At 40.6% G+C, this 13,193-nt stretch overlaps 1 protein-coding gene across 4 annotated transcripts; it reads right to left on the reverse strand.

Moving 5' to 3' along the window:
- Positions 1-856: 856 nt before the first annotated feature.
- On the reverse strand, positions 857-7,307 carry MEOX1 (mesenchyme homeobox 1). Of its 4 annotated transcripts, XM_070767246.1 has the most exons (7): positions 6,677-7,307; positions 5,521-5,565; positions 5,333-5,371; positions 3,860-4,053; positions 3,493-3,516; positions 1,781-1,931; positions 857-1,227 (listed from the first exon to the last, which is right to left on the reverse strand). In XM_070767246.1, the coding sequence occupies exons 1-6, from the start codon at positions 7,083-7,085 to the stop codon at positions 1,815-1,817; spliced, it is 828 nt and encodes a 275-aa protein (XP_070623347.1). In that variant the 5' UTR covers positions 7,086-7,307; the 3' UTR covers positions 857-1,227; positions 1,781-1,814. The 4 variants fall into 4 exon arrangements, with proteins under 4 accessions (XP_070623347.1, XP_070623349.1, XP_070623348.1 ...); XM_070767248.1 differs by lacking the exon at positions 5,521-5,565; XM_070767247.1 differs by lacking the exon at positions 3,493-3,516.
- Positions 7,308-13,193: the final 5,886 nt, after the last annotated feature.

A 13,193-nucleotide genomic window follows, 5' to 3' on the forward strand; every position in this document is an offset into this window, starting at 1 on the left:
CATCTTTGTTGTTCTTCTCTGCACTCTTTCTAGACTCTCAACATCTTTTTTACATTGTGGTGTAGTTTCTTCACAAAATAACTGAACTGAAATACTTCGCTGCTCTGAGCTGGTGAATATTCTGTACAAACATTTCCTGTTTGTTTCAGAATTGCTCTTGTACACAAGAGAATCAGTTTTGGTGTAGTGGTGTAATGTTTTATGTTCTTTAGGCACAACGAACTAGGTAATTGTGGACAAGTCATTTTCTCTCAGCTCTAGGAAGAAATCAGTGACAAAACCATTTCTTGAAAAACTTTCCAAGTAAACTACAAGGATCTGACCAGTCACCTTTGAGAATCAGACATGATTGAATCGAAGGAAAAATATATATACAAATGTTTAGCTTTCCCATATGTAGTTCACTACACACATTTCAGTGCATGTGTAGGAAACAAAAACGGGCCAAAATCTCACAAGGGGATATTTGTGTGTGCACAATTTTGATGATTTTTTATTTCCACGCCTGCACAGAAGCAAATAAAATCACTGAAATATCACACATGTGAGCATCCCCTCGTGAGATTTTGCTTCTGCGCATGTGCGGGAAAGAAAAAAGCTGAAAAATTCAGGAAAAAGATAGCGTCACCTGATGGACCAGCACCAGAGCACTCATGTGCAAATTGTACAATCTGGAGTCACCTACCACACAGGTAGGAACTCACCACTGGTAGGAACATTAGAACATCTGGGCCAGCTGAGATGCAGCATTTCCTAATGGACCTATAATGGACCTATATAAAACAACCCCATAAAATAAAACATTATAAATCATTTGGGGGCAAGCAACATTATATAAAACACACAAAGATGCAAATCAAGTAAAATATGTTTTATTATAATTATTAAATTCATTTGCTACATATCTTTCCCTGTGGCTACTGTAGGTACAATATACTGTAGGTATAATTAGTTGATTAATTCACAATGAACTGCAAAAAGTGTTATTATATCTGTTCTAATAAAAATAGGTCTGCATGGTTTCTACTTCTTAACCTGTACTATGCAGCGAGGCTTATTTGGAGCTTGCAAGTGTGAATATGCTTCACTTTCTCCTCCTTTTATCTTCTTGTGAATAAGGGATACGGTTGTTTGAAGCGTTTCCATAAAGCACTTTCTTGGTCTGGACTCAAGCTAAATTTAGCCGACTGTTGTCTTGGTACCAGATCTTCAAGGCTTATAAAGTCACTACAAATACAAAGCAAAAACAGCATTTATGTAGAACTGAATTGTGTAACTGCAATGACAATGTATGTGTGCCATCTTCCCATAAACCTCAACGCCTTACATAGTTCACCCAACTTTTAATTTTGCTGTCAAAAGCACTTAGCATGTATGCTTATCCAATTCATGGAAGGAAGCATTCATTTTCAAGTGAAAATCTCCAGATAATATGTCTGTAAGAGTTTCTTTATGAGATCACAGTAAGCTAACCAAACAATACATGTGAACAGCAGGGTTGCAACAACATTGCTTTACGAATACAATTTGCGTTACCTCTAGACAGTAAATTGGACTCGACATTGTTTTCGGGTCAGCTTTTTTTTTGTTCTAAAAAGGCCACAGAATTTTGGGAATCTCTCTGCATGATTCTGTTTTTTACTCCTTCTTGATTTAATCACTCCAAGAAAGAGTAAAGCAATCTATCATTCTGGAAAGCACCAATGGCTCTATTTCCTGCCTCCAGTATCAAAGACATGAGATAAGTCTTAAGGAATAATAGTATCCCCAATATTCTTACAAGGTTGTTAGAAATCAGTTTATTAGAGAACAGGCTACTCTGGACCCAAGGAGAGAGCAGGGTCCATTTCTTCCATGTTGTTCTGGGGTGACACCGGTAGTCCTTTCACACGCTTCCATTTCATCCTGCGGTTCTGAAACCATACTTTAACCTGCAGAAGAAACAGGACAGCGGTTCTGATTAATTTAAGCTGCGTGTAACTGCATGTTCAAGCTGAGATGACTGTGAGCTTCTTGGGAAGTTTTTATGCTTTATGTTCTAAGTCAAACCTATAGGGTTGTGTAAAGCGCAGTTGAACTGCTGCATCCCGCTACAGAGGGGAGGGGAGAATTACTAACTATATTTGCAGTGGTTTATTCCATCAATCACAAAGAAAAGGCTAAATAAAACAAGAACAAGTATAACATGAGGATTTTGTAAACCAGACCATGACTGGATTCATACATTGTGCTAAATCACACTCAATGATGTTACAGGTTTGATCTTGGTGTATAATTAATATCCAATCTTTGCAATTTTAAAACTATGGTTAAAGCAAACTATGGTTGAGAATCCAGCCTGTGGGTCTTCAATTAGTCTGTTTGTATTGCTGGAACCTTGCATATTTAAAAGATATTGGCTTATTTCACATTCTTGAAAACTCTGAATGAGCCACTAAGCCTTCTGCAACCAACTAATCTCCATAAGATTTGAACCATGCCTCTCATAATCCAAATACTCACTGATCAGAGGGAGGAGGTTGTATTTTAACATATCTGAAGGGTGCCAAGTTGGTTTCCTGACAGGCCATTCCATTACAGCATCTCAGTGGTAGTTACGGTAGTTCAACTTGTTTTTCAGTAATCATGAACACTAAATGATTGCTAAAGTCTGCATTCTACCAGCAGCCATCAAAAAACAGACAGAGCAAGCCGGCATAATTTTGAAAGGAATTCAGTGGAAATGGCTTGGCAAATTCCAGATACATTTTTCTCAGCTCTTTGTTTGCAGGACAGAATGTGTGGATACTCAGAGCCATTGCATTTAGTCTTACATATCCCACCCAGTTGTGGAGTTGATTGCTTTTCTTTTAGAAGAATGTGCAAACCAGGTTTAGCATTCTGTATCTATTAGGCCAGGATGGCTTATGCAAAACAAGGTTAAAGCAAATCACGTTTAATGTCATGTGAAAACCCATAGCCTTGAACTCCAATCTCAGTTAACTCTCAGGAGCAAGACAGACACGAGTGGTAAAGCAAATTCTTTTCAAGGGGAAAATCTTCAAAAATCAGCTAAAATGGTGTTTTATGGGAATTGTGGTTTAAAATATCTGGTGCGTTCAGGGGTGGGTTCTACTTACCTTCCCTACGGGTTCTGATCGCGATGGAAGTACGTGTTTCACATTGTGCAAAACACCCGGAAATGACCCAAAATGTATTTTTGCAAGCCACGGCGACCGGAGGACTGATTCGGGAGCATGGACCGCCGGTCATCGCTGCTGGTTTAGCGAGCGGCAGTAAATTCCCGCTACTGGTTCTAAAGAATTGATGCGAACTGGCAGCAAGGCTCCACTGGGTGCATTATTGTCTCAGTCAATTTGGGCTAGCCATTAAGGTGTCATGATAAGGTTAGGGTGACTGAGTTCTAGTTCCACCTTAATCATGAAAGCCAGCTGGTTGACCGTGAGCCAATCACTCTCTCTCTCTCTCTCTCTCTCTCTCATCCCAACTTACCTCAGAGGATTGTTGTAGCTGTTGCTGTGGGGAAAACAGGAGAGAAAGGTGTGTTGGATGTTCACTGCCTTGAGTTATTGTAAATAATAATAAAGGTGGGATACAAACAAACTTGTACTGCTAGAAGGAAGGTATGTTGATATTATTTGGAATTGGGTAACCTTTTTTTCCCTTTAAAAAACAATTGGGATACTTAAAAGTGAGTTATAAGTGAGCAGGTATTGGATATCCCCAGTCCTCTTCTCCTTCTCTAGGCCAGTGTGTCTCAATCTCAGCTACTTTTAAGAGGCATGGATTTCAACTCCCCAAATTCTCCAGCCAGAAGGAGACTGCTTCAGGCAGAGGTAGGTCAAGCAGAAAAGCTCACCTGTCTTTCTGTCAAGTCAAGGTTCACAGAAATCTCATATCTCCGGAGCCTTGTCAGGTAATTGTGGTGAACAAATTCCATCTCAAGCTCACGCAGCTGGCTCTTAGTAAATGCGGTGCGCTCTTTGCGCGCTCTGGAGGCTTCTTTCTTGGAAGCAGTTGTAAGGATGCCATATGGGGCAGCACCTTGGCTCTCTGAAGGAGGGAGATATTTATCATTATGTCCAGTCAAACCCAACAGGGGAGCATCCAAACAATCCCCCTCCCTTGAGTTCTAGGCTCATTCATTGGGAGCCTAGACATGAACTCAGCACATTCGATCATTCAACAAATGATGGTTTAGCTAAACTAGTCGACAGCCAGATGTGTGAACCTAGCTTGAAGAATACAGAGAAACACAGAGAAAAATAATCCTATTGCTACAGAACAAAAGTGAAAAGGCTGCAAAATAAATGACGCATAAACTAGAATGTGGTTTGCTACAAGCAGAAAATATGACCTAGGCAAATTAGTGCTGAAAAGTTTCTATGGAACATCACCCTTCAGATGCCTGAAAAGATAATATGTGATAAGGAAATGAAGGAGCAGGCAGAGTCTAGAAAACACCGACCTTTCCCTTTGAAACAGAAAGAAACACCCTGATGAATGCTTAAGTATCTGGTTAATGTTATTGTAAATAATGAAAAATAAACTTCCTATTCATCATACACTTATAACTCACTTATACCAGGTCAGGAGCCTGAAAAGCAGAGAGCAGCTGGTAACAATGCAATGAAAATCTGGTATCAGATAAAGGGGAAATGTACTTGAACTTTGAAGCAAACACACTCACACAAACAACATGCATACACACAGAAAGATGGTAGGGGTGGGAAACATATGCTTCCTGTACTCATTCACTGACTTCAGCCAAGTCTGGAATGTTTTCAAGGTTAGGGAGCTGGAGTTGCCCTTTTTAAGGCAAAAAGACAGGCTAAAAAGTATTTGATCAACTCTGTGTGGGCTTAATGATTGATTTTCATCTGATCCAGGGAAAAGATCCTTGAACTTTCCAGGCTTTTGACTACTTTCACCACTAGTCCAAATTTGCTTGCTGTTGTGGTTCTGACCACCAACTTCAACCAAATGCAGAACTTAGCCATTAGCTGGGATTTTGTTTAGAAAAAAAACATCTACAATGCAGCCATCTAAAAATGTCTCAGGCCCCCTGGGGCTCCAGGCTTGGTGACATCACCAGGTCTGGAAAGATGTATCGAATGTGAACAGGGATGGGGCTAACATGACTTCAGGGAGGGGAGGGAGAATCTTCCATAGGGAAAGCACCACAGTAGCCCACCTCCCTGGGACCCAACAAACCAGATCCCTGGCAAATTGTCCACAACATACTTTCTCTGCCAGATTTTTATGAAATGGACCAATGCAATCAGCATTTAACCCCATAAAAATGTATAGTTCAATGAACAAGAATACTCACTTGTGCTCTGAATACCATCATACCACTGAGTCGCCACATCTGGAAGAAAGCAGAACCTAACTTTAGATTACATGTAAGCCAAATCCTTTCAAATCAGAGTTACCAAACTATGAGTAAAAATGATGTAATTCCTTTTGATGGATTCATCCACAGTAACACTTCATTATTACATTGAGCTCAGTACCAACCTCCGATTTCACCTGCTGTAGCACACCGGAATGCAGCCTTATTCCCTGCATATAAATAAGGGAAGTAATTGAAAAAAAAATGGAACATTCTTATTAATACTGTACCACACCTTTCTATTCAGGTGTCCTCACTCTGGCAGTGGACGACAAACTGGCACTTTCTCAAAGTCTTCTCTTTAGCGAGTTGCTATACAACATCTCCAGGTTACAAACTGGTAATCTTGGAAACCAGTAAGCAGTAATTTGTAATCCAGTAAACTGGAATTATCATATCCTGGAAATAGTCATATATCAAAGTGACTATTTGCTGTTATTTTAAATAAATCTAACTCCCAATTTTCTCTTTTTTGCAGAGAGGAAGCAAGGGTCAATGGTATTTAGAGCCCCATTTATCATTCAAAGAAATTCCAAAGATGCTTCTACGGCCATTACTCCAAAATGAAAGAGGAGTCTCGTTTCCCCTGGGACCCTTGGCAACCTCTAGCCTTCCAAATGTTGTTGAATTCCATTTCCCATCTCTCTCTCTCTCTCTCTGTTGGCCATTGAGGACTCATAGCACTTGGAAGATCACATATCAGTGATGGCAAACCTTTTTGGGCTCAGGTGCCAAAAGGGTGTGGGCGCACACAATGGCAATGCCCTCCCCCCATGCATGCACACAATCCCCCTCACTGCCTCCCACCCTGCACAAGCCCCACTGAAGCACCTGGACTTCTGGTAGGTCCGTTGGGCTAGTTTTCGCCATCCCCAGATTTCAGGAAGCTTCCCTAAAGCCTGGGAAGAGCAGGCTAAAAAGAAGGCTGATGCACGCTGGAGCTGATATAAGGCAACACCTAATGTGCCCTCAGATATGGCTCCGCATGCCACCTGTGTGCACATGCCATAGGTTCACCATCACTGTCATCTATTGTCCCTCTCTATTCCAAAACAATTCCCAAGATTCTTTTGAGATTACCTATCTCCATCTCCTTAAGGGCCGTTTGCATCAAAGGGCAATCTAAATCGAGCACAGAGATCTCTTTGTAAATTACCTTTACACCACACTCTAATTTGATCAAGGATTCAATATAGATGCAGAGCAGAGAAGCGCCTGGAGGATCTTCCATTAAAGACCGAATGAAAATCTAGCCATCCAACCCCCATCTACACCACCTACCTGCGTTTTCCACTCTCCAGTGGACTGCTTTATTCTCGGCGTTGCTGGACCCATTCTCTGCGAGGAGGTTGTTTTTGCGGGATCTGGGGTTGTCCGCTTCTAGCTCCCCTGATCCCGAATCTAACTTCGCCGGCAGGGTGATCTCAGAAGTCGCCACGTTCCACGCGGGCGGCTGGAAGGTTTTGCCAGGTTCCTCGAAAGCGCGTTCAGCGCAAGGCGGGCTCTGCGGAGCCGTCGTCTGTCTGGGGACCGAGAAATCCAAGTAACCCAAGCCTGGTTTCGGGGGCAGAATGGGGGGCGGAAGGTTGTCGTACCCCAGGTTCTGGCCGAGAGGGCGGCTCAGGCATTCCCAAAGTATAGAAGGCGCGTGGGGATTCCTCACGCAGCTTCTGGCGACAGGTGGATCCATAGAGCTTTGCGGCTTTGGCGCGCGGGCACTTCTGAATGAAATCTTAGGAGAGCCAAAGAAGTTTGGCGGAAAATGAGCGCTGTAACGCACTGATCGAGTCGTTCGGGAAACCTGGCAAAATTCTCCCTTAAAGCCCGCAAAATAGTGTCCTCCTCCTTCCCAGGTCGGGAGCTTCCTTGCTATGAGACAACTAAGCCCAGGAAACACTTTTTAAAGCCTGGAGTGTGAGTAACAAGTTTAGGAGGAGAAATTTGAGAGAGGGAGGGCTTAACTCGCATCCCCATCCCCTCCAACCAAAGCCAAGTACGCAACGATTAATCACCCGAAACCTTAGAGGCGCATCAAATGGGAAACGCAGATGGAGACTTTTAAAGAAACACTGTACTTTAAAAAAAAAAAAGTAAAAAAAAAAAACCGGGGGGAGAGGGAATATAACGCGCACACAAAGATGGTTTAACATTCCGCTCTCACATTGAGGTTAGTTTTATTGCAGTTAGGGGGGGAAATAACGTTTGAGATTTGAAAAAGAAAAAAAAAGTAACATTTTGCATCAGAACCCAAAAGCCTGCCAAAAGGGCAGCAAGGGAATAATATAAAATGAAGAGATTGGGGTAGGGAGACTGCGGATAAGATGAAAGAAAACGGGAGTGAAGAACATTTGGAGGGAAAAACTTAAGAGCTGATTTAAAAGTTTGAAGCTCACATTGTTACACAGAGGGAAAAGATATATCTGATATCTTAAGATATCCATCAAATCAAAGTGAGAAAGAACCCTTTAGAGATTAAATTAGTTTCATCTCTAAAGGATTCTTTCCACTTTCATGAATTGAACTAATAGAACTTTTAGTTAAATAAGTTGTGTTTCCTGAAATATTATTTTGTGACCCAGTACAATATTTATTTTATTTTATTTTATTTTATTTTATTTATTTGTTTGTTTGTTTGTTTGTTTGTTCGTTCGTTCATTCATTCATTCATTCATTCATTCATTCATTTATTTATTTATTTATTTATTTATTGGATTTGTATGCCGCCCCTCTCCAGAGACTGCTCTTTCTCAGAATCTTTGAATGGTATATAATGACCAATTTATTCACCCTTACAATTATTACACATTTGGATGAACATGATTTATTTCCATTTTAAAAGTTGTCTTTGAACTTTTCAACAGCTGCGCTGAAGTGCCTCATGAAAACTACAAATAGGTGAAACTCTTTATTTGTTTGCCAGACATAAAACTCCTTTTATCCCATTTTTTGCATCACTCAACAAAACAGAACAAATACATGTTGTGTACATTTCTTTATAAACACATGTTTATATCCACTGCTGCTATACAAATGTTTTGTAATTTTTACTGTCATACATATGTGGATTCCATTTCTGTATATGTTTATATAGACACCTTTGTCTATGCTGAGAAGTGTTATATTTTTTAAGGATTGGGAATTGCATAGGGAAAATATGGATTTGGGTTTCAATATGTAAATATGTTTTTCCTTGAATTCCAAATTGAATTATGGGATACCCTTCCCTCATTTACAAATACAGATAGCCTTCAACTTATAGTATGACAACTGAGCCCAAATTTCCTGTTGCTTAAGGGAGACAGTTCTTATGTGAATTTTGCCCCATTTTACAACCTTTCTTGTCACAATTTATTTATTGATTTATTTATTTGATTTTTATGCCGCCCTTCTCCTTAGACTCAGGGCGGCTTACAACATGTTAGCAATAACACTTTTTAACAGAGCCAGCATATTGCCCCCACAATCCGGGTCCTCATTTTACCCACCTTGGAAGGATTGTTGAGTGAATCACTGCAGTTGTTAAATTAGTAATCCGGTTGTTAAGTGAATCTGGCTTCTCCATTGATTTTGCTTGTCAGAAGGTCATAAAATGTGATCACATAATCCTGGGACACGGAAACCTATAAATATGAACCAGTTGCCCGGCGCCCAAATTTTGATCACACTGTGGCCATGGGGTTGCTACAGTGGTCATAAGTGTGAAAAACGATCATAAATCACTTTTTAAGTGCAGTTGTAACTTTGAATGGTCACTCAATGAACGGTTGAGAGTCAAGGGCTACCTTTTGTAGATCAAAGCAATCCTCTATTTAAAGACCTCCTTTTTTTTACTATGAAAGGTATAAGCACTGTATCAAGAGAATTATAAACAAGACCTTTATGGGTAGTTTCTGCTTTTTGCTTTTCTGGTGGCTCTTTGTTTGATACTGGATTTGGACTTCACAGGTCTCCAAAGCTGTTTTTAATGTAACTTCTTTTATAATAATTTTATTTTAGGAGGTGACCTATTAAAGCCAAAATGTAATAAATAGAAGGGGGGGGGCAGAATAGAATTGCAACTAAAATAGAATTGAATATAATGATTGACAGCATTCAGATCTTCTTCAGGATTGTGAGTTCTGATCTGAGCTCCGAATTGTCAGAATATAGCCTGTTCACTTGACCTCATTCCATTATTAAGGTCATCCACCAAAACAACCCCTTTATTTTTAGGATTGTTTGAAGAAATGAAAGCTAAATCACTCAAGACATCAAATTGGCTATTTTCAAAATATTGTAATATATATAAAGGCACTTCAGTGATACATTTTTATGCAGGCCTGAATATCCCAGTGGATAGTAGATTAATTATAGATCAGGGATCCCCACCCCTGGACTGTGGTTCATTACCAAGCCTTGAGCCATTTGGAACTGGGCTGCAGATATGGTGGGCGAGCACGTGAGCACATCCCCACTTGCATGAGCATTGGGTGAGCATGTGCACAAACTCCTTCTCTATAGTGGGTAGCCCTAACCTCCAAGAATGGACAGACACCGTCCCTTCAGCCAATAAGGGCTGAGTCTGATTTTTATATATTTGTCCTTTATCGTTCATTTCCCCCTCTTTTGACTCAGTCCTTTGGCAAGAAAGGATGTGTCTCTTCAGTTCCCATCCTCGAAACTTAATCTGGTCGTCAAGCTTTTTGGTTGCCTGATTGAAATTGTGAATGTTTCTCCCCAGCCGAGTGCCTTTCATCATAATCTCTGGGTGGAGAGTGGCTACGGGCGAACCTATGACACATGTGGAGCCATATTGGAGGGCACGCAAGATGTTGCTCTATGTCAGCTCCAGCGTGCCCTGGAGGCAAAAGAAAATTCCCCAATGGACAAACTGGAAGTTTGGAAAAACACACTTCCGGTTTGCCATTGTGCTGTTTTTTGCACTCCGGAGGGTTCAGGGAAGCTTCCTGAAACTCTGGAGTGCAAAAAACAGCACAATGGGCAAACCGGAAGTGTGTTTCTCAAACTTCCAGTTTGCCCCTTTGAGCATTTTTTTTTTCATTTACCAGGCTTCAGAAAGACCTATGTGCATGTCCAGGGGCAATGCGGTGTGTGTGCGTGCAGGTGGGAGGAAGGGGCATGGGCACATGAACACATGCTAGCACACTCACACACACACCTCTTTTGGCATGCAAACCAAAAAGATTTCACCATCACTGGCCTAGACTATTGCTGTCATTACTGTCACCAGTTGTCAGAGGCTGGCTATCTATCGACCAAGTTGCATCTAGTCACAAGAGCTCAAATGTCCAGTAGATGCTGGATAGCCACATTGATGAGGATCTTTTGTTGGTCTTACCTGATATGTCCCTTCTTGTAGGACAGAGCTAACTTCCAACCCCGTCTAATAGTTTGCCTGGCCTGCTTTCTCGAGACATCTGTTTTATTGAGTTGTGACTTATGGAAACTGTTCCTGTTGACACAAAAAGTTTGACTATTGTCTTTCATCAAAAGAATGAAAGAATGATGTCCAAGAACCTCAACACCTAGCATGTCTTTGTTGACTTGGGTGATGACCAACTTTGGATGGTCAACGAACTGCTGTCAGTCAAGGACTTCATTTATCACCCAAGAATCTGCTACTAGTATCAAAGAGATACTAAAATGTCTAGATTCTAAGAATCTGAAATGGTTCTTGGATGTCCTGTTTTTAAAATAATAATAATAATAATAATAATAATAATAATAATAATAATAATAATAATTATTATTATTATTATTATTATTATTATTATTATTATTATTATATTGATGGTCTTTGACTGTAATAAAGGTCTATTTATTTAAAAGAATGAAAGATGAAGAACCAATATATAAAAGTCAGTCTCAGTCCTTATTGGCTGAAGGGACAGTGTCTTCCCATTCTTGGAGATTAGCTCCACCGTACGAGAAGGGGCATACAGGTAAGAGCAATACCCAATTTGTGCAAGCAGGTGCTTGGGTTTATCACTTTCACAAATGGAGTAGTGTGTGTATGCTTGCCCAACACTCACACGGGATTATTTCGTCTCTTCCCCACCCACAACCGGGCCACAAAGCTAGACTGGTTGAGAAACTCTGCTGAAGAAGAGCAAAGTTGTCTTTATATACAAATAACTTTCAACTGCAACCAATGGTTTAGAAACTGCCTGAAGGTGCAATAGCTTTGAAAAAAGTGGCTTAGGACTTCTCCTTGAACTTATGACCATTGCAGCATCCCCATGGTCATGAGTTCAAAATTAGCTCCATGTCAACCACCATGTATTTGCAATGGCCGCAGTGTTCCAAGTGGACCAAATGCCAACGAGCTGCCTTAAAAGCTGCCCTAAATGAGCTGCCGTAAAAGGTCATGACATGCCCCCTACACTAGAGGTTGTACCCCCTGAGCACCCCATAATGATGTATAATGTGGAGCCGGGGTGGCGCAGCAGGTAGAGTGCTATATTGCAGGCCACTGAAGCTGACTGTAGATCTGAAGGTCAGCGGTTCAAATCTCATCACCGGCTCAAGGTTGACTCAGCCTTCCATCCTTCCGAGGTGGGTAAAATGAGGACCCGGATTGTGGGGGCAATGTTAAAAAGTGCTATTGCTAACATGTTGTAAGCCGCCCTGAGTCTAAGGAGAAGGGCGGCATAAAAATCGAATAAATAAATAAATAAATAAAATAAACGTATAAAGAATAATAATGTATAATACACATAATATAAAGAATTAATCTTTATACGCTGAACTTAGTACCTTAGTACTACCATTTTGCTATCTTCCTGGCCAGCTTCTGACATGCAAAATCAATAGAGAAAGTCAAATTAACTTAAGAATTTCAGGATACCCTTAACAGCTATGGTAAAGGAAGTTGCAAAACCAGGTGTAACTCACTTAACAACCATCTAGCTCAGCAAAGAAAATTCTGGTCCCAATCATGGGACACAAATCATGCAAATGCTTGAACTGGAATTCTTTGCAACTCTCCTTGTGGCAACCAATTCATGCTCTGATAGGTCTTGAGTTACAAAGATACATCACTGAAAAAAGTGACATTTCCGTTTTTCATACTTACAACCATCTCAACAATCCCCATAGTCACATGATCTGTGTTCTGGTTTCTGGTAGAATTTTAGTTATTACAAATAACTTTTACTAAATGCAGTATTTCATAAACAAAGAAACTCCATCTTTATTCTCTTCCTTCCTTATTCAAAATACACTTCATACTAGCACATTTCTTGTTCCCCCATTATCTCTCCTAATTACATTCCTTTTGCATTCCTCCCAGCCTCTTCTGTTCACCAAGATTTATGTACTCACAGCATGATTCAAAAACAGCAGAAATGACTATAAAATAACACAGAATAAGTTTCCTTGCTTGGAAGCTGAACGGGAACACCTTCCATTTTTGTTCTACAACATTGAAACTCCATCCTTCTTCCCCACTGACCCTCTGACCTACCAAATACATCACTCCAGTATTTAACCCATTCTTCCCCTTAATATCTTCTTCCAAACACTTGTTCCTTACATTTTTGGTCCCTTCTGAATTTAGGATCAACCCAGCGAACGTCTGATTCTTTCTTGCTAGATTCTGGACTCATAGCAACATCCTGTGGCTGGCCTCCCACCTGTTCTACTACCTGTAACCCCGGGCCCACCACTAATTCATAAACGCTATCTGTATCAGAGTCCTCAAGTTCTTCATCATCCTCCAACTGACCAGGAGTATGTACAACAATCTGGAACTGTTATTTGTAGTTCAGCAGTTCATATCTCATCACTGGCTCAAGGT

This window comes from Erythrolamprus reginae, chromosome Z, assembly GCF_031021105.1.
Source record: "Erythrolamprus reginae isolate rEryReg1 chromosome Z, rEryReg1.hap1, whole genome shotgun sequence".
Lineage (NCBI taxonomy): Eukaryota > Metazoa > Chordata > Lepidosauria > Squamata > Dipsadidae > Erythrolamprus > Erythrolamprus reginae.

Coding starts and splice junctions, on each gene's coding strand:
- MEOX1 (XM_070767246.1), bottom strand. CDS start 7,085: ATGGATCCACCTGTCGCCAGAAGCTGCGTGAGGAATCCCCACGCGCCT. Junction 4,054..5,332: donor TGATGGTATTCAGAGCACAA/GTGAGTATTCTT, acceptor TCCCTCCTTCAG/AGAGCCAAGGTGCTGCCCCA. Junction 1,932..3,492: donor AGCTACAACAATCCTCTGAG/GTAAGTTGGGAT, acceptor TTTCTTCTGCAG/GTTAAAGTATGGTTTCAGAA.